Source organism: Clavelina lepadiformis, chromosome 7 (genome assembly GCF_947623445.1).
Source record: "Clavelina lepadiformis chromosome 7, kaClaLepa1.1, whole genome shotgun sequence".
NCBI lineage: Eukaryota > Metazoa > Chordata > Ascidiacea > Aplousobranchia > Clavelinidae > Clavelina > Clavelina lepadiformis.
The window spans coordinates 3,494,676-3,517,147 of NC_135246.1; the positions used below are offsets into that span (position 1 = coordinate 3,494,676).

At 37.5% G+C, this 22,472-nt stretch overlaps 2 protein-coding genes across 2 annotated transcripts; both read left to right on the forward strand.

Moving 5' to 3' along the window:
- The first annotated feature begins 604 nt into the window (after positions 1-604).
- LOC143465208 (uncharacterized) lies at positions 605-2,457 on the forward strand. The gene is made up of 2 exons (XM_076963397.1): positions 605-902; positions 1,078-2,457. The coding sequence occupies exons 1-2, from the start codon at positions 853-855 to the stop codon at positions 2,192-2,194; spliced, it is 1,167 nt and encodes a 388-aa protein (XP_076819512.1). The 5' UTR covers positions 605-852; the 3' UTR covers positions 2,195-2,457.
- Positions 2,458-16,059: 13,602 nt separating this feature from the next.
- LOC143465203 (uncharacterized) lies at positions 16,060-17,785 on the forward strand. Its single transcript, XM_076963393.1, has 2 exons — positions 16,060-16,230; positions 16,406-17,785. The coding sequence occupies exons 1-2, from the start codon at positions 16,181-16,183 to the stop codon at positions 17,520-17,522; spliced, it is 1,167 nt and encodes a 388-aa protein (XP_076819508.1). The 5' UTR covers positions 16,060-16,180; the 3' UTR covers positions 17,523-17,785.
- The last annotated feature ends 4,687 nt before the right edge of the window (positions 17,786-22,472 follow it).

Sequence of the window (22,472 nt, forward strand, 5' to 3'; positions counted from 1 at the left end):
GCAAAAAGAGTTGGAGAAGCCCAGCAGGTGGAGACTGGAGAGTGAGACAGCAGATGAGCAGAATCAGCAGATTGAACAGACAGGATTACAGGAATCAAGTGAAAGTCAAGTGATCTTGAATACGATACTTTTATCATTAAATTACAATAATTCTGGTTGTTGACAAGTTGACAACGGTAATGCCAAAAAAGGTGAGATCCAAAAATTCTAGGTTTCGATCGCAAAGCTACAGAAAAGAATGGGAAAAGGAAAACTGGGCACAAGGATGGTTAAAAGTTTCGTCTCAGGGAGCATCAAAAGCATTTTGTCAATTTTGTGACAAGAACATTCTTGTTAGGAAATCAGAACTAATGAGGCATGCAAAAACTGCTCAACATTGTCAAAATGCTGCACAAGTTCTTGGAAGCACACCGATGGAGCAATATGTCACAAGTAGTCAAGGCTGCATCAAAGCTGAATTAAATACTGTGGCCTTAATTGCAAGACGCAATATTTCTTTCAATTTCATGTCATACATGGTACCAACCCGGAAGCATATTGCTAGTGATTCCAAAGCAATAAAAGATATGACCTCTGGTCGGACAAAAACAACATATCTACTAGGCTAACAGAATGTATAGCTGTTGATGCTCATGAAAAGTTAATTCAAGAGCTACAAGAAGCTAAAGGCTTTTCAATTCTCTGTGATAAAGCATCAGATATATCAATGAATAAAATCTTTTTTATAAACGTCCGCTACTTATACAATGGATCACCAAGAACACAGTTATACCAACTCATTAGGCTAAAAAGGGGAAACGCAGAAGCTCTATTTGCTGCCTTGGAAGAAGCATTGGTTAAAGACAAACTCACATGGCAACAAGTGGTTGGATATGCTTCAGATGGAGAAAATTTGATGCAAGGTGGTAGTAATTCATTTTTAACACTGATGTTAGAAAAGATTCCTGATATTTTTGTATTGAAGTGTTATTGCCACAGCATCCATCTAGTGGCAAATCATGCTTGCAAAAAACTTTCAAAAACAGCTGAACAACTTGTGCAAGACATCTATAACTATTTTAAAAATTCATCCAGCAGACAGGAGTCATTGAAAGAATTTCAACATTTTTGCAAAACGGAACCACACAAGATGTTGAAAATGTGTCAAACCCGGTGGCTTTCTTTACAAATGTGCACCTCAAGGATAGTAGAACAATGGAAACCACTGCAATTGTTTTTTACTGCAGAGGTATTTGAGGATCAATCAGCAACTGCTGAAAGAGTGCTCAATGGTCTAAAAGCACCTTATCTGAGGGCCACTTTTGAATTCATGAACTTTGTTTTAGATGAACTCACTGGGTTGAATCGTCTGTTTCAATCCAATGAATTCCAGCTGCACAATCTTTATCCCGAAGTGGTCCGTGTGATGAAAATGTTTGCTTTGAACTTTATGAAGCGATCTTATATCAAAGATAGTCATATCCACCATCTTAATGTTGACGACAGCTCCCGCTGGTTTTCTATCCAAGAGGTTTATCCAGGCTTGATGGCAAGTGACACAATCAAAGAATTGCTACCTCATCAGAAAGAAAGTTTCTTGGAAAGATGTCGGGAATGGTATAGGGAGGCAGTGAAGCAATTATATCGAAGGATCAATTTAGATGACCCTGTACTCCATTCTCTTTCGCATTTGAAACCATCTGCTATTGTTAACGAAACTTCTTCAATCACTGCTGCAGCCACGATTGCTAGTGGACTTCCTTGCATTACAACTATGCGCAATGTTGATGCACAGCAGATTGACCGACAATGGAAATCACTTTTAGCAGATGAAAATATCATCTCTGGTCAATGGAAAGGCAAGTCATTTGAAAATTTTTGGCTTGCTATGAGCAAAATTGATTCTTATAGAACTCTGGCAACATTTGTGCTGCAGGTAGCTGCTCTTCCACAGAGTACTGCAGTGGTGGAAAGAACATTCTCCAAGCTGAACTTAAACAAAACCAAACTGCGAAACAATCTTGGTGTAAATACTCTTGAGGCAATTATAACAGTGAGTGAGAAATTTTCTGATAATTTTGACGTCACACCAAGACTAACTCGGCTGCTTGCAAATGCTAGACGATCATATATGAATAAATATTCTGCTGATGATCGTGTTGCTGCGGAAGAGGTGGAATTTATGGACAATGATGATTTTCCTTTTTGTTTTTGATCTCAGAAGATCACTGCCTAATTAGTTTCTTAGACAACTTTGTGATTTATATTCATTAATGTTTGTCATTTGATAATGGTACAGTAACTATGGGTATGAGACACTGTGTTAACACTGCCTATTTGCACGTATGATACGGTAACTAGTTTATTTGTTGTAATTTATCATTTCCGTGATTTTAACACTATGAGTCTATGACAAGTGCTTCAATGTTTTGCAGACAGTATTCCACTAACTGTAAAATTAATATTGAAATTGTTTAATGTTTTTGTGATGTTAGTTTGTACTTGTAAAGGAATGTTTCGTACTGTGAGTTGTTTACTGTGATGCTGTATCGTACTGTGAGTTGTTTTATTATTTTTTTAAATATTTTTTGGGTTAGAAGATGTCTTATGATGGCCTTGCTTTAGTTTGATAGAGTTTGTGATCCAGTGTTTTTGTGATCCAGTGTTAATTGTTTTATATGATATCTAGCAACAGTGGTAACCGGATTCATAACATAAACACTTTTCTTTTACACCTTCGTCGAAAAAATAATTGAATGCAACTGATTCCACAATCAACGCAGGGAAATATTAAACATGAAAGAAACTGGCTACCACAGCTAATTCGGGTATAATAAAAAAGTTGCCTTCGAATATAAAGTTCAAACTTTCTTGTTAAATTCAACAGTAAAGTAAAATCCATCTTCTTGCCTTAATCCAACTCTGCTAAAAGCAACTTTGTGCCAACTCATTCTCCTAACCAAACCAGGCCAGATGTCCTGCGTACGGTGAAATAGTCACTTCCAAAAAATTGAATGTGACTGGTTTCCACAAACAAAACAGGAAATAACAGAAATATGTAAAACTGTTTTCAGAACCAAAAACTTTTGCCACTGTATCATTGAAATTAATAGCTAGTTTTGAAATTTCCTTGTTAACAGTGACCTAACTAAATTTTAATCTTACATTTACCTAATTTCAATTTTTGCATCTAATTCCCGTGACTGCTTATCTTTAACATGCTGGGTGACCTATTTGAACACGTGGAATTAAAAATTTGAGCGTATCAGGCTTCCACAAACACTGCAGGGACAAAATGTATGTAAATGGTTTCACAGCAAATGAAGAAAATATGCGACTGTATTGGTGTAGCAGGATTGGCCGAAACGGAAGATCTTTAATTAAATCAACCCAGACAAAACCACAGAAAAAAAACAGTATCAGGATCATCCTCGAAGGAAGCTTCTTGTGGCTTTTGCTATTGGATGTACCATGTCAAAACAAGGTTGAAAATGGAAACGTTTGTCCACCAAGTGTCAATGAGCTTTATGCCAATAACGATTCGTGAGTTGAATGGGTGAATAAACTAATGCTTTAAAACTATGCTTTCTAAAAAGGATTCCAACTCCTGCAGCCAACTCAACATTCATATACCGGTAAGGCAGCCAAAAATAAAGAAGAGATGGCAAACAATCTAAAATCTGCAGTTCAGGGATGGCTGGTGTTCAACAGAGCTGTGTCCAGGTTATGTCCCTGACTCCTCACTTGCTTTTTCACCAGTGAGGGCCAGGACTCTTTAAACCGTGGTTTCTGTCTGGCAGTCAAAACAGTATTGTAATGAATCAACGCCCAACTATGTGAAAAAGAAAAGCGCATACTAACGTCATAATTAACGCTGCTGTGATAGAGGTGCTTTAAAGGCGAACTGTCCACGACGCATAAATATACAAATAAATAAATACCAAGGAAAACTCAATGAATATTGGTCAGGTGTGGATGCCATCTCGATACTAGAATTTTCACTCTATCTCAGTAATTAAAGCAGCATTAGTCTTATACTAAACGCAGCCATTAACCTTTTGTGTTTTGAATAAAAACCAACTGAGCCACACAAGCAATCGATATACATAAAAATATATTTCATTTTATATGTCCATGTTTATATGTTCATTAAATATATGTTATATAGCAATATTTAAATATAATTAATACAATTTAGGAAGATCATGCACTAGCTTTTTCAACGCAATTTGGTTAAATATTGGTTTTTGCAAACTTTGATTGGAAGCGAAATCATCGTTATCATAACAATCAGATTAAAAGCAATATGTAGGCTACGTCAATGCCGATACAAACATTCTTCAAAGTCCTCGTTGGACTTATATTAGAAGTCAAACGGCCACAGGCACAACAGCAAGGAGGACAGGCGCAAACTGAAATGCTCCAAAGCGTGTACAAACAATCACGGTTTTGAAAAGAGCATAAGTCTAGCTGAGGATTTGGTATCATTCAACACTTACAAAGGTAATGTTATTAATTTTTGAAACCTACCTTTTTGTAAATTTCCCTAATTTTTTTAATCATATTGTTACACTTGTTTTTGCCCTGTATCTGTTACGTTTCTCCCTGGCGGCCGATTGCGCGTTTCCGTGGTTAATTAAGCACATGTGTCTTTTTATCGACGTGTGTCCGACAAGTAGTTGCACTGACAGTTTTGTATTGGATCTTCTGAAATGAGCTGTGTGAACGAAGACTTGACCTAACTGCTTTTAAATAAAACACGTGCCTGTAATTCTAAGAGTGAGAACAAGAAAACGTAACAATATCATTTAAATTAAAAAATTTGAAATATTTTCTAAACTCTTGAGAGTACTAAACACGAGACGCTACCATTTCTAATTGCAATAAAAAAAAAACATCCAACGCAGCAGCATTGGGGGCCTGGCTGGGTCAGCCATCAGAGATAGATTTAAACATATCATGTTTGAAAATTATTCTTAGGTTTTAATACAGAGTCACGTAGACCAAATAAACATGAAATGCTTGTTTATATCCAAAATTAAAACGTGTTACATGCTACAGTGTTTGTTTTATAGAATTTGTTTAGTTTATTAATCGACTGTGCAACGCAATGCTGCATGTGCAAATGTAAACAAAGGCTTGAACAACTGCAATATAAATCATTTCTTTCTTTCAATATTTGCTTTGAACTTTCCTTTGTACTTGCAGATACAAAGTTAATGTTGGAAAGACGCCTAAAAGCTGTATCCACTACCAAATCGTCTTCGACCCTTTCAACGATAAAGAAGCGCAGATTCAAACGCTCTGGGTCCTTATGGAAGACGGTCACAACGCGGCAATATCTGAAGAGGTTGGAGAAAGACATCGAAACGATGAAATTACGGCTCGAACTTCACTGCAGACGGAAAGTTTTTGAAACATTTTACGACCAATTGAAATGTCCGTTTATGTCAATTTGTCCAGTTTCATTTCGGTTCGTTTAATTTTTATTAAATTATTACTCAACAAAATAATATATCGTTGTTGGTGTAGATCGTCAGGATGTGAAGATTCGAAGCCAAATGGCTACAGAAACATTTGACGACGCCTCCAAACAAGGTTGTCGTTGAAAGTAAAACTGTCTGTTTCTCCAAGAACGTAAACTGACTCGGTATTACAAAGCGCTGGGGTTGCATTGATCTCAAACGGAGCTTAAATAAAAACAAGAAGTAAATCAATCACAAGTGCAATGCTGAAAACAGGAGTATCCATCCTGGAATTAGGCGTTGGAAATGTAGGACGTACTGTTAGGGTGTCTGGCTATCGCAAGCAATACCGACCACCAAAGCTTGTAGCGATTTAAATCATTCCGTCGCACCCTTTACTGAAATCGAGGTGTCGCTTGCAGTATGTTGTTTCTACACACTACATCAGCACTTCAATATCTTTTCATGGCCCTTTGAAGAATTTAATCGACCGCCCTTTTGAAGAGCTTCCGGCAAGTTTCGGCGCCCCCTTGTGTATTCATGAAACTAAATATGATTGTCGAAAGGTAGTGGAGCAAAACAAGGCGGAAATTGGTTGACAGTGAGCAAGTTGCATGAACCGACTTAACTGCCAACGAAGTTAGCTAAAAAATGGGAATCAACAGCCAACAATAGACACTTCGAAAACTAGGTTCAATTGCGTACTCGGCGAATCAAATTCAAGAACCAGGCTGGCTTTGAGCTCCGAGCTGATCGCCGACCTGACGAACCCGAAATAAACTGCCTTCAAGATAAGGTTCTGGACCAGGCTTTAGTAACCAGCTATCGTCGATCAAGCAAAACAAAAAGAAACCGTAATCAATTGCCAACACCGGAAGACTTGGCAAACTAACTGTTGCCAACTAAAATAAACCGGATTCGACTACTTCCACTGCAGGGTTTGGCACTTAACTATAGCCGGTTAGGCTAAAACGGAGACTGGGTCAACTACCTATGCAGCAAGGTTTGAAACCTGTAGCCGACTAGGCTAAACCAAAAAAAGGAAACAAAGATCTACGTCTTCCAGGAAGGCAACTGGAACGCCAATTCTGCCGAACGGCAGCTAATAGTGGAGAAAAGTTGGAAACAATGTAAAATTAGGGGCTTGTGATAAATGCACGGAAATGCTGAGAAAGCTAACGACCAATAACAGGACGGTTTTACAACCATGCTTTTCGCAGCCTTCAAACTCAGAAATAGCATACCAATGCTACTGAATCACGAAAACGAACAAATTTACCTGAATCAATTAACGCGTCGCGCACGCGACGCTCTTAAAGGTGATTTGCCCACAAACGTAAATTTGTTAGACAGGGAAGCCATCTCGCGGGTAGAATTTTACTCCATGTTTAATTATATTGATATTAAAACTTTAATATCCATATTTCTTATCAAGACACTCCAAATAAATCTACCGGTTAAGCTCGTATTGATATTTTGAGAAGATAAGAAACTGAAAAGAGAAAACATTCCCAAGCTATTGCTTTCACTATATGATTGTATCCAAATTTTATTTTATTTAATATCCATATTCTTATTAAGCCACCCAAAAAGAATCCGTAATCAATTGCCAACACTGAAGGCTTGGCAGACTAACTGTTGCCAACTAATAACAAACCGGATTGGACTGCTTCCACTGCAGGGTTTGGCACTTAACTATAGCCGGTTAGACTAAATCGAAAATGAGATTGGGTCAAAGGCCTACACGGCAGAGTTTGAAACCTGTATCCGACTAGGCCAAACAAAAAAAAAGGAAACCAAGATCTACGTCTTCCAGGAAGGTATCCGGAATGCCAATCCTGCCGACCGGCAACCAACAGTGGAGAAAAGTTGGAAAACAATTTAAAAATAAGCGCTTGTGACAAATGTATGGAAATGCTAACAAAACCAAACGACCAATAACAGGACGGTTTTACAGCCATGCTTGTCGCAGCCGTCAAACTCAGAAATAGCATACCAATGATACTGAATCACGAAAGCGAACAAATTTAACTCCATCAATTAACTCGTCGCGCACGCGACGCTCTTAAAGGTGATTTGCCCACAAACGTAAATTTGTTAGGTAGGGGAGCCATCTCGCGGCTAGAATTTTACACCATGTTTAATATCCATATTTCTTATCAAGCCAGCCCAAATAAATCTACCGGTTAAGCTCGTATTGATATTTTGAAAAATTAAGAAACTGAAAAGAGAAAACTGTCCAAAGCTATTGCTTTCACTGCATGATTGTTAATAGAAAAGGTGGTGTCAAAACACAATATTTACAGCAGGGATATAAAGAACATGATGGGAAACTACCTCCTCGTTTGTTTCTTTTTGATGAAAAGAGAACGTTTTGTTTCGTCCTCGTCACGCATGGTTTCGTACACTTACTCGCCCACACCTTCACACCATAGATTAATTTAAGGTAATCCTTTAAAGTAATCTATGTTGACATCTTCGCCAGTAGTGGCGATTGGCGAAAAGTTTTACACATTATCATGGTTCGTTCATCGTTGTCGTGACGTCTATGACTAAGAACTGAAGTTGCTGTTTTCGTTGTTTTGACGATTCAAGCGTGTGCAGCCTGTCAGTTACTAACATGACGTCAGAGACTTTTTAAGTAAATGGAAAGATTTTAAAACTCTCTCATACATCAGGAAAATAGAACACTGGATGCATTTGATGGCAAAAATGACTTAATTAGTGACAGGTTTTGTGAATAACATCGCGGTGGGCAATTGGGAAGAAATATGGTAGAAGTTGAGGGTATCGTAGATTATGTAGAACTCTAGTTACCCAAATAAACATAACACGACACCAGCGGTTAACATAACATCAAATGATATCAAAGAAAGATGAATTTTTTATGACAATTCTTTGTTAGGTAGAGCTTGAAATGTTTACAAAAAAGCAGCTAATTTTCCTTCATCTGGTATAACCAAGAAGGTCGAATACCTAGAATAGGGCTGCCATACGTCAGGATTTTCCCTGAAATGTCAGGGAATTTAGTGTTTAAATCTGTATCAGGGAGAAATGCTAAAATGTGCTTACAAGTGTGTGAATTTTTAAAATTGGAATTTTATGTGTTTTTGAAGTCCAACAAAAGCTTATTGAAAAAATTCAGATCTTTGCAAAAGAACGTTTGGTATGAGGAAAAGTAGAGTATTGTTCAGAAACTGCTATACGTTTATTATTTGTAATTACCTTGGATCGTATTTTTTAAAACTTCTGTGCTAATTTTCGTTTTTATAAACGTTGCTCTTTAGAAGAAAAGTTGCATTCGTGCAACTTTTCTTTGCTCTTTTTAATTTGTTTCGTGTTTATCCTTCTTTCACAAAAAAGCAATGGCGGAAATTTACTTTGGTAATATTCTAAAGTTGGTCAATGAACTGAGGTAAAATTGTCAGGGATTGCGCATTATCAAATATCATGACTAGAACCTAGAAGGTCCTAGAAGGTCCTATCTGCATATCACAAAACTACCTACCAACTACTTTATAAATTTAATCTACTTTTTCTGGCTTTGGGTCGGTTTCCGTTCGTTAAGCTTTTGTTTGCATTATATGCCGTTTATATTTGTTGCGCAAAATTGTTCTTAGTATTCCGTTCATTTCCACTAATAAAGTATGTTTTGGCTTTTGTTAAATAATATTTTATTCAAAATTAAACGAAATGAAGCTGGACACGATAAAACAAAAAATAACATATAAAATGCGCGAAACATGACACATTACTAAAATGGTATGAGGATAACATACATTAGATGAACGGACACTTTAATATTTGTTCATAGGTTGGAGAAGGCAATTTTTCAAAAACTTTCCGTCTGCAGTGAAGTTTGAGCCGTAATTTCATCGTTTCGAGATCTTTCTCCAACCTCTTCAGATATTGCCGCGTTGTGACCGTCTTCCATAAGGACCCGGAGCGTTTGAATCTGCGCTTCTTTATCGTGGTAAGGGTCGGAGACGATTTGGTAGTGGATACGGCTTTTAGGCGTCTTTCCAACATTAACTTTGTATCTACAAATACAAACGAAAGTTCAAATCAAATAATGAAAGAAAAAAAATGCTTTATATTGCAGTTCAAAGATTGTTTACATTTGTATATACAGCATTGCGAACCACAAGATAACGTACAATACAGTAGTAACTGCGATTATTAAACATGAAACTACAATATATCGAATACTTTAAAACTAAACTGTAAACAGATTGTAGATACGTTTAACTTTGGATATAAACAAGCATCCCATGTTTAGCCTACTCACCTGTTTTCGTTGGCTCCGTATTAAAGTTCATTTCTCAGGAGTTGGGATAATTTTCAAATAAGATGTATAGAAATATTATGATTAACAAACTGACAACAGCTGCAATGAAAGCGACACATCAGGAAATCTCCAACAAAAACAATTCGCAGCGGAACGCACACGAATAAAGTCATTGGTTGTGTCGGAAGATGTACAGCTATATAAAAATACCAAATCAGCTATACCCTAGGCTACTTTCTGGTTGATGTAGACAGGCTAGGCTACATTTCCGTAAATCACCAAGTTCGTGTGTTTCCAAGAATATTGAACTTGTAACCTATATATAAATACAGGCCTAAACATATACATGCAGCAGATCTGAATACAAGTAACAACCAAAGTGACTTTAGTCTGACAATTTTCCTTGGAAAACGCGAAACTTATTCTGCTGGTTTTCAGCGAAATTCTCTCTTATATACAGCCTATATACCAGACAATCAATGTTTTATAGCTGAAGTTTTCGCACCGACCAAGACTGGGATCCAGTTGGTAAACAAAAGGTGCGACTACTGACAAGTAGATAAAAACTTTTCGCACCTGCTGCTGAGGTCGTGTAAAATGTCAAGTACAAGACAATGGATAAATTTGCACTTGCCATCAGGAAGCGGTTTAAACCCTGATTAATTTTTTGCGATAATTAGTGTTGAACTTATCCTACATTTCCTAGGTCAAACACGTGTTGTGATTTCAAGAATTAAGTTGTGTCAGACGAACGATCAAATATAGACTAAGTGTATTTGTTTTGAAATGTACTTCTTTATGTCCAGTCGCTGATACATGTTTTGACCAAATTAATGTTTTTTTTTTAGTTAGAAATGAGTGTAAAACTTTGAACGTTTTCGTTACGGTGGGGATTGAAACCGCATGCAGTGCTGTATAATAAAGAAATGTTCATCAAAGTTTTCAAAGTTTGTCTTATTTAACTTTTAGTTTTCCCAGTATTTGAATTGCCTTGCGTATTTATTTGGTATGCACTGCTGGGAAAAGCGATTTACTTAAACTAATTGAAAACCGGATGCACAGGTCGCTGACAAAAGACGTTTTGTGGGCTTCAGTCGTTTTGCATTTTCATTGCAACAAATGCAGTAGTCCTACTTACAAATAAATATGACAATGCTTATCTCCTCAACGCAATTCAAAATACGTCACTGCGTCATACGCATGGAGTGTGATATAAACTTGACATCTATCACCCAAAATTTTGCAGTTTGAAACACAACCAAAAAACTTTTCTGATGATTTTCGCTTTTTGGACCCGAAGACGTTATTCAAATTTTATTTTGTCACAATATCAGCGTATATAACAACAACATATGCTTGGCAGTAGGGGTCAAGGTTACCGCTGGAAGCAGTTTATTGCTCCCGAAATTTCATACTTGTATACGCGTGTGTATTCGGTTCATACAGTGCTGCTGGTAACAACATCTAGCTCTAATATGCTTGTTTTGAGCGAGTTTTGGCAAATAAATATGCGCTTGAATGATAGGGTCCCCACCAAAGCTGATGCCTAATTACCCTACGTAGTTTATTGGTCTTGTTAGGAATTATACTTTCGGATTTGGGGTTTTTACTAAACAAGACAAACAAAATATTTAATTACGTTTCTTAACGCCTTCAGTTCTCAAAACGTGAACAACCTGAATGAATGTCAATCTAACAGTATCTCATACAGTAGTTGGTTAGTTCTGGACATTTTAAACGTAAAATGTTATAAGACAAAATTTTGCGAAACATTTCAGTAGGCTGAGTAATTAACATATTGCTAACGTTTTCAATGAGAAAACGATGACTTTTCGATTTTTTTGTGATTCGTCGTGATGTGACAACTGGAGAGTTATGATCCGTGTTTTTAAAACCACAATTTACTTCATATTGCATACTTAATGATACTGTTATATTTAGATTTATTAAACGTAAAATCATATCTTCTGACATAAGAATATGCAAAGTAACGCAACCTCATAGCTCAAAGAAGTTCGTTTGTCACAAGGCAAACCGTGTAGTCTACAACGAATAAAAAACTCTTTCCCAAAGCAGAAACAAAGCGCAAGGAATAATCAAAATATATCGAGGCCAGTTAACAAAGGGAATATTCATTACAAGGTTCTTTGCATTTTCTTAACTAGTGAAATCAATACAAAAACAATTGCATGGTTGTTCGTACAACCAATAACATTTCCTATAAAATTAACACACTCCCAAGGCCCAAGTGTTTTGTAACGTCAGAACAACTCGTAACATACAAATACTTCCTATTTGAAGTTGGGCCTAACAAGTGGTCAATCATCGCGCCTTTAGTTTACCAACTGGACATTAAGGTTCTTGGTTGGTGCGATAACTTTCACGGGTTATCGCGTAAAAAGTTCGCTGAAAACTAGTGGAATTGGTATCGTATGTTACCGTGCACCGTATGTCGAAATTGAAATCGTAACCTTAAATCGAAACTGTCAGAGTAAAAGTTCCAACAAGTTGCAGCGAGTTGTCGTTGAGCGTACTCAGCAGGTCTAACACGACATGTTGTAACCGGAAAGAAAACAACCCCCAATGGAAGTTTAAACTTCCATCAGACTATAAAAAGACAGGGAGGTCTCAGTAAAACAATCGAACCATTTAACAGATGCCAAAATTGCTTTCGCCGCCATAGAAGGCATAGTGCAAAGATCAGGGAAAATTTTTGAATTTACATGCCATTTAAAAGAAACAGCTCTAAACGTGTCCGAAAAACTGAAAAGAGTCGAAGGGGTATCGAACGTAATCGCCCATGGAGATGAGCATGTAAAACTAAGAGTTGGCTGGGTTCCTATCGACTTCCCACAAAGAGCTCTAGATATGAAGCCTTCAAAAGCATGGGCTACGTAAACCCAGCGATTCATGGCGCAGATTCAATATTGAGAAAACCAGACGGCCGAAGGATTTTTACCTTCCAAATTGAGTCTCCGAATATCGCCGCCGTAACGAACAAATAAAAGCGTTGGCTTTCTTGCTCTATTAGACGATCGGAACATTTTTGGTGTAACTTATAGAATGTGTCGATTAATTAAATATTTTTCTTACATTTTGTGTTATCTCAGAGTAATTTTTGTAAGAGATTTTTCCACCAAACAACGGCAACGTATTGACCGGTCGGTCATTGGGTAAGTAAGTAAGTTCATTGGGTGTCATTGCTTGACCCCAACGCCCCGGAGTTTTTTCCCCGCTCTTCGCGAAAATATTTTACGGCGACCGAGAGCTTCGAACGGTGCAGGAATGTTGCTGAAGTGGACATATTGGGACGTTGCCTTACTTGTCCTGCAATACGTCACAGATACCCAGGTAAGTTCATTGGGCTTCATTCGAACTGGTCTCTGCATGGTGTATGATCTGCCCCAGCTTGTATTTATGAAAGTTAATTTTAACGATGCCGATCCAATCAACATTAGCTTATTTAAAGGAAATTTTATGCAATTTTTACATTTCCAGACTTGGACGAACGCAGCGAAAAGTCAAAAACTAGACGCCCCTGCGCATTTTTGCAAGCAACCAGGAGATGTCGGTATCGGTCGACGTGTACTTTTGCCCATGACGAAATAGATAAACGGGCTGATATTTCCAAGGTTTATTGATACAAGACGAAGATATGTGAACAATAAGTGAATGTTTCTGTTAAAAATTAACACAGCGGTGTTCGTTTATGTTTGCAACTTGAGCACATCACAACAATTTCAATGATTCCATGGGGATTGAAGTTTTGGACCGTACTTGAGTAAACGTGTGCTCAGATGTTTTCTGTATTATCTAGTGTTTACCTCGCGGTGCATACAGGAATTACTTTACACTCAAAGTAGACAATTCCTGCTCTTAACTTCACGGTACTTACGAAGAACAGTCGCGTACTCAAAACTGTTTTATCAATTCCAGTTCTATATAACGTTAATAGGATTAACTGATGGAGAATGCAAATCTCCGATTTTAAATTCCATCGCTTTCTGACCAGTTTTCCATGACCCCACTTTGCTGCCCAGGCAAAAAGAGATGCATATTAGTTTCCATTACCGGACAGCACACACTCATTCACAGCCCAACATATTCAAAACATCCTTTGCAGGAAGCATTTTCTCTGCCACAGTAAAGTGTAAGTTTGGTACAGCGCGAAACAGGTGTTTCATTGACTTGCCAGCAACTCGGCAATTTGTTTATGTTTGAAGCTTATGAACAAAATAGAAAACGATCTTAAGCAATTTGATTAAATACCTTATAGTAATGATTATTTGCGCACGGTATTTTATTAACTTTGAATAGACTGTCTTATTGCAATGTTCTTTACACAAGGAAGAGCGGTTTTATTGGTCGCATGTCTTCCCGCGTTATATTCGGACGGTTATTACATTGGGGATTGTTCGGATAAGGACTATTACATCGGGAAAAGACTTTTGCCGAAAATGTTTTTCGCAATCGACAAAACAGGTTCATCTCAGGATAATCTGTTGGAGTGTGGGATAACGGAGGTAAAAGCAAATTTAAAGTGAGACACCTCGCAATTTTTTTCGCTATCAGCTTTTCAATATTTCTTGTTGAAAGTTATGTTACTATTTTCAGTAAACAAATCCATTGTAAATATTTTCACTATCTATCTAAACATGCAACCAGTCATAGCGGCCTTTGGTCTACAATTACGTAAAAGTCCAACAAAACCATCGAAATCGCAAATGTCAGCATATATTGCTCCTTAATCCCGCCCATCCAAGTCATTACGAAGAACTCCAGATGTTTTTGGAGGGCACTTTAGGATCCTTTCGGAAATCATGAACATTTTCGCTCTGATGTACATTTCTTGTGAAACTTTGCAGACAGAATTAACATTTAAACAGGGTTTTCCCATAGTTTAGTCTTAGACTCAAAAACTGAAGCGTCAAAAAAGCAGAACGATCTCTTCCGTCATTCAACTGGCTTTAAAATTTCCAGCGCTGATCACACTTAATCAATTGCAGGGAGAATGGTCAGCATTGCCATACTCAGAACAGGCTCTAGAAGCCATTGCTGATATTGGTAACAAAGAGTTTTGGCAAAAACTGAAGTTGGTTAAGGAAACCAAAATTTATGACAATTCTTTTGTCATTGTCACACTCTCTTTTCTCAAGTCTAAAGCGATATCACTTCGAGGCAAGGCTGCCACTCGTAGGGATTTTACCCTACGCTAGGGTTTTTTGGCCCCTTGTAGGGTGTAGGGTGACCCTACGGGTTTTTCACCTTTATTCATAGATTTCGTTTTGTTTAAAGTAAAATAAAAATAAATTCAAATAATAAATTTACTGAATAATGACAAAAACATAGTCTAAGCCAGGGGTGGCCAAACTGCGGCTCTCGAGTCGCATGCCGCTCTTTAATGAATTAGCATTGTTGAATTAGACATGCATTTTCCCGGTCTAGACGAGTTGTTTGATCAGATTATGAAACAATGCGTTCTATCTCATGTAGTAACAATGGACACTTTAGTTAAGTAAATTGTCAGATTGAAGCTGTACGTCAGGGCTGACCTAGTTTTAAGTCTTGGTTATGGTTATACTAATAATTGTAAATTGCAAAAAGAGTTGGAGAAGCCCAGCAGGTGGAGACTGGAGAGTGAGACAGCAGATGAGCAGAATCAGCAGATTGAACAGACAGGATTACAGGAATCAAGTGAAAGTCAAGTGATCTTGAATACGATACTTTTATCATTAAATTACAATAATTCTGGTTGTTGACAAGTTGACAACGGTAATGCCAAAAAAGGTGAGATCCAAAAATTCTAGGTTTCGATCGCAAAGCTACAGAAAAGAATGGGAAAAGGAAAACTGGGCACAAGGATGGTTAAAAGTTTCGTCTCAGGGAGCATCAAAAGCATTTTGTCAATTTTGTGACAAGAACATTCTTGTTAGGAAATCAGAACTAATGAGGCATGCAAAAACTGCTCAACATTGTCAAAATGCTGCACAAGTTCTTGGAAGCACACCGATGGAGCAATATGTCACAAGTAGTCAAGGCTGCATCAAAGCTGAATTAAATACTGTGGCCTTAATTGCAAGACGCAATATTTCTTTCAATTTCATGTCATACATGGTACCAACCCGGAAGCATATTGCTAGTGATTCCAAAGCAATAAAAGATATGACCTCTGGTCGGACAAAAACAACATATCTACTAGGCTAACAGAATGTATAGCTGTTGATGCTCATGAAAAGTTAATTCAAGAGCTACAAGAAGCTAAAGGCTTTTCAATTCTCTGTGATAAAGCATCAGATATATCAATGAATAAAATCTTTTTTATAAACGTCCGCTACTTATACAATGGATCACCAAGAACACAGTTATACCAACTCATTAGGCTAAAAAGGGGAAACGCAGAAGCTCTATTTGCTGCCTTGGAAGAAGCATTGGTTAAAGACAAACTCACATGGCAACAAGTGGTTGGATATGCTTCAGATGGAGAAAATTTGATGCAAGGTGGTAGTAATTCATTTTTAACACTGATGTTAGAAAAGATTCCTGATATTTTTGTATTGAAGTGTTATTGCCACAGCATCCATCTAGTGGCAAATCATGCTTGCAAAAAACTTTCAAAAACAGCTGAACAACTTGTGCAAGACATCTATAACTATTTTAAAAATTCATCCAGCAGACAGGAGTCATTGAAAGAATTTCAACATTTTTGCAAAACGGAACCACACAAGATGTTGAAAATGTGTCAAACCCGGTGGCTTTCTTTACAAATGTGCACCTCAAGGATAGTAGAACAATGGAAACCACTGCAATTGTTTTTTACTGCAGAGGTATTTGAGGATCAATCAGCAACTGCTGAAAGAGTGCTCAATGGTCTAAAAGCACCTTATCTGAGGGCCACTTTTGAATTCATGAACTTTGTTTTAGATGAACTCACTGGGTTGAATCGTCTGTTTCAATCCAATGAATTCCAGCTGCACAATCTTTATCCCGAAGTGGTCCGTGTGATGAAAATGTTTGCTTTGAACTTTATGAAGCGATCTTATATCAAAGATAGTCATATCCACCATCTTAATGTTGACGACAGCTCCCGCTGGTTTTCTATCCAAGAGGTTTATCCAGGCTTGATGGCAAGTGACACAATCAAAGAATTGCTACCTCATCAGAAAGAAAGTTTCTTGGAAAGATGTCGGGAATGGTATAGGGAGGCAGTGAAGCAATTATATCGAAGGATCAATTTAGATGACCCTGTACTCCATTCTCTTTCGCATTTGAAACCATCTGCTATTGTTAACGAAACTTCTTCAATCACTGCTGCAGCCACGATTGCTAGTGGACTTCCTTGCATTACAACTATGCGCAATGTTGATGCACAGCAGATTGACCGACAATGGAAATCACTTTTAGCAGATGAAAATATCATCTCTGGTCAATGGAAAGGCAAGTCATTTGAAAATTTTTGGCTTGCTATGAGCAAAATTGATTCTTATAGAACTCTGGCAACATTTGTGCTGCAGGTAGCTGCTCTTCCACAGAGTACTGCAGTGGTGGAAAGAACATTCTCCAAGCTGAACTTAAACAAAACCAAACTGCGAAACAATCTTGGTGTAAATACTCTTGAGGCAATTATAACAGTGAGTGAGAAATTTTCTGATAATTTTGACGTCACACCAAGACTAACTCGGCTGCTTGCAAATGCTAGACGATCATATATGAATAAATATTCTGCTGATGATCGTGTTGCTGCGGAAGAGGTGGAATTTATGGACAATGATGATTTTCCTTTTTGTTTTTGATCTCAGAAGATCACTGCCTAATTAGTTTCTTAGACAACTTTGTGATTTATATTCATTAATGTTTGTCATTTGATAATGGTACAGTAACTATGGGTATGAGACACTGTGTTAACACTGCCTATTTGCACGTATGATACGGTAACTAGTTTATTTGTTGTAATTTATCATTTCCGTGATTTTAACACTATGAGTCTATGACAAGTGCTTCAATGTTTTGCAGACAGTATTCCACTAACTGTAAAATTAATATTGAAATTGTTTAATGTTTTTGTGATGTTAGTTTGTACTTGTAAAGGAATGTTTCGTACTGTGAGTTGTTTACTGTGATGCTGTATCGTACTGTGAGTTGTTTTATTATTTTTTTAAATATTTTTTGGGTTAGAAGATGTCTTATGATGGCCTTGCTTTAGTTTGATAGAGTTTGTGATCCAGTGTTTTTGTGATCCAGTGTTAATTGTTTTATATGATATCTAGCAACAGTGGTAACCGGATTCATAACATAAACACTTTTCTTTTACACCTTCGTCGAAAAAATAATTGAATGCAACTGATTCCACAATCAACGCAGGGAAATATTAAACATGAAAGAAACTGGCTACCACAGCTAATTCGGGTATAATAAAAAAGTTGCCTTCGAATATAAAGTTCAAACTTTCTTGTTAAATTCAACAGTAAAGTAAAATCCATCTTCTTGCCTTAATCCAACTCTGCTAAAAGCAACTTTGTGCCAACTCATTCTCCTAACCAAACCAGGCCAGATGTCCTGCGTACGGTGAAATAGTCACTTCCAAAAAATTGAATGTGACTGGTTTCCACAAACAAAACAGGAAATAACAGAAATATGTAAAACTGTTTTCAGAACCAAAAACTTTTGCCACTGTATCATTGAAATTAATAGCTAGTTTTGAAATTTCCTTGTTAACAGTGACCTAACTAAATTTTAATCTTACATTTACCTAATTTCAATTTTTGCATCTAATTCCCGTGACTGCTTATCTTTAACATGCTGGGTGACCTATTTGAACACGTGGAATTAAAAATTTGAGCGTATCAGGCTTCCACAAACACTGCAGGGACAAAATGTATGTAAATGGTTTCACAGCAAATGAAGAAAATATGCGACTGTATTGGTGTAGCAGGATTGGCCGAAACGGAAGATCTTTAATTAAATCAACCCAGACAAAACCACAGAAAAAAAACAGTATCAGGATCATCCTCGAAGGAAGCTTCTTGTGGCTTTTGCTATTGGATGTACCATGTCAAAACAAGGTTGAAAATGGAAACGTTTGTCCACCAAGTGTCAATGAGCTTTATGCCAATAACGATTCGTGAGTTGAATGGGTGAATAAACTAATGCTTTAAAACTATGCTTTCTAAAAAGGATTCCAACTCCTGCAGCCAACTCAACATTCATATACCGGTAAGGCAGCCAAAAATAAAGAAGAGATGGCAAACAATCTAAAATCTGCAGTTCAGGGATGGCTGGTGTTCAACAGAGCTGTGTCCAGGTTATGTCCCTGACTCCTCACTTGCTTTTTCACCAGTGAGGGCCAGGACTCTTTAAACCGTGGTTTCTGTCTGGCAGTCAAAACAGTATTGTAATGAATCAACGCCCAACTATGTGAAAAAGAAAAGCGCATACTAACGTCATAATTAACGCTGCTGTGATAGAGGTGCTTTAAAGGCGAACTGTCCACGACGCATAAATATACAAATAAATAAATACCAAGGAAAACTCAATGAATATTGGTCAGGTGTGGATGCCATCTCGATACTAGAATTTTCACTCTATCTCAGTAATTAAAGCAGCATTAGTCTTATACTAAACGCAGCCATTAACCTTTTGTGTTTTGAATAAAAACCAACTGAGCCACACAAGCAATCGATATACATAAAAATATATTTCATTTTATATGTCCATGTTTATATGTTCATTAAATATATGTTATATAGCAATATTTAAATATAATTAATACAATTTAGGAAGATCATGCACTAGCTTTTTCAACGCAATTTGGTTAAATATTGGTTTTTGCAAACTTTGATTGGAAGCGAAATCATCGTTATCATAACAATCAGATTAAAAGCAATATGTAGGCTACGTCAATGCCGATACAAACATTCTTCAAAGTCCTCGTTGGACTTATATTAGAAGTCAAACGGCCACAGGCACAACAGCAAGGAGGACAGGCGCAAACTGAAATGCTCCAAAGCGTGTACAAACAATCACGGTTTTGAAAAGAGCATAAGTCTAGCTGAGGATTTGGTATCATTCAACACTTACAAAGGTAATGTTATTAATTTTTGAAACCTACCTTTTTGTAAATTTCCCTAATTTTTTTAATCATATTGTTACACTTGTTTTTGCCCTGTATCTGTTACGTTTCTCCCTGGCGGCCGATTGCGCGTTTCCGTGGTTAATTAAGCACATGTGTCTTTTTATCGACGTGTGTCCGACAAGTAGTTGCACTGACAGTTTTGTATTGGATCTTCTGAAATGAGCTGTGTGAACGAAGACTTGACCTAACTGCTTTTAAATAAAACACGTGCCTGTAATTCTAAGAGTGAGAACAAGAAAACGTAACAATATCATTTAAATTAAAAAATTTGAAATATTTTCTAAACTCTTGAGAGTACTAAACACGAGACGCTACCATTTCTAATTGCAATAAAAAAAAAACATCCAACGCAGCAGCATTGGGGGCCTGGCTGGGTCAGCCATCAGAGATAGATTTAAACATATCATGTTTGAAAATTATTCTTAGGTTTTAATACAGAGTCACGTAGACCAAATAAACATGAAATGCTTGTTTATATCCAAAATTAAAACGTGTTACATGCTACAGTGTTTGTTTTATAGAATTTGTTTAGTTTATTAATCGACTGTGCAACGCAATGCTGCATGTGCAAATGTAAACAAAGGCTTGAACAACTGCAATATAAATCATTTCTTTCTTTCAATATTTGCTTTGAACTTTCCTTTGTACTTGCAGATACAAAGTTAATGTTGGAAAGACGCCTAAAAGCTGTATCCACTACCAAATCGTCTTCGACCCTTTCAACGATAAAGAAGCGCAGATTCAAACGCTCTGGGTCCTTATGGAAGACGGTCACAACGCGGCAATATCTGAAGAGGTTGGAGAAAGACATCGAAACGATGAAATTACGGCTCGAACTTCACTGCAGACGGAAAGTTTTTGAAACATTTTACGACCAATTGAAATGTCCGTTTATGTCAATTTGTCCAGTTTCATTTCGGTTCGTTTAATTTTTATTAAATTATTACTCAACAAAATAATATATCGTTGTTGGTGTAGATCGTCAGGATGTGAAGATTCGAAGCCAAATGGCTACAGAAACATTTGACGACGCCTCCAAACAAGGTTGTCGTTGAAAGTAAAACTGTCTGTTTCTCCAAGAACGTAAACTGACTCGGTATTACAAAGCGCTGGGGTTGCATTGATCTCAAACGGAGCTTAAATAAAAACAAGAAGTAAATCAATCACAAGTGCAATGCTGAAAACAGGAGTATCCATCCTGGAATTAGGCGTTGGAAATGTAGGACGTACTGTTAGGGTGTCTGGCTATCGCAAGCAATACCGACCACCAAAGCTTGTAGCGATTTAAATCATTCCGTCGCACCCTTTACTGAAATCGAGGTGTCGCTTGCAGTATGTTGTTTCTACACACTACATCAGCACTTCAATATCTTTTCATGGCCCTTTGAAGAATTTAATCGACCGCCCTTTTGAAGAGCTTCCGGCAAGTTTCGGCGCCCCCTTGTGTATTCATGAAACTAAATATGATTGTCGAAAGGTAGTGGAGCAAAACAAGGCGGAAATTGGTTGACAGTGAGCAAGTTGCATGAACCGACTTAACTGCCAACGAAGTTAGCTAAAAAATGGGAATCAACAGCCAACAATAGACACTTCGAAAACTAGGTTCAATTGCGTACTCGGCGAATCAAATTCAAGAACCAGGCTGGCTTTGAGCTCCGAGCTGATCGCCGACCTGACGAACCCGAAATAAACTGCCTTCAAGATAAGGTTCTGGACCAGGCTTTAGTAACCAGCTATCGTCGATCAAGCAAAACAAAAAGAAACCGTAATCAATTGCCAACACCGGAAGACTTGGCAAACTAACTGTTGCCAACTAAAATAAACCGGATTCGACTACTTCCACTGCAGGGTTTGGCACTTAACTATAGCCGGTTAGGCTAAAACGGAGACTGGGTCAACTACCTATGCAGCAAGGTTTGAAACCTGTAGCCGACTAGGCTAAACCAAAAAAAGGAAACAAAGATCTACGTCTTCCAGGAAGGCAACTGGAACGCCAATTCTGCCGAACGGCAGCTAATAGTGGAGAAAAGTTGGAAACAATGTAAAATTAGGGGCTTGTGATAAATGCACGGAAATGCTGAGAAAGCTAACGACCAATAACAGGACGGTTTTACAACCATGCTTTTCGCAGCCTTCAAACTCAGAAATAGCATACCAATGCTACTGAATCACGAAAACGAACAAATTTACCTGAATCAATTAACGCGTCGCGCACGCGACGCTCTTAAAGGTGATTTGCCCACAAACGTAAATTTGTTAGACAGGGAAGCCATCTCGCGGGTAGAATTTTACTCCATGTTTAATTATATTGATATTAAAACTTTAATATCCATATTTCTTATCAAGACACTCCAAATAAATCTACCGGTTAAGCTCGTATTGATATTTTGAGAAGATAAGAAACTGAAAAGAGAAAACATTCCCAAGCTATTGCTTTCACTATATGATTGTATCCAAATTTTATTTTATTTAATATCCATATTCTTATTAAGCCACCCAAAAAGAATCCGTAATCAATTGCCAACACTGAAGGCTTGGCAGACTAACTGTTGCCAACTAATAACAAACCGGATTGGACTGCTTCCACTGCAGGGTTTGGCACTTAACTATA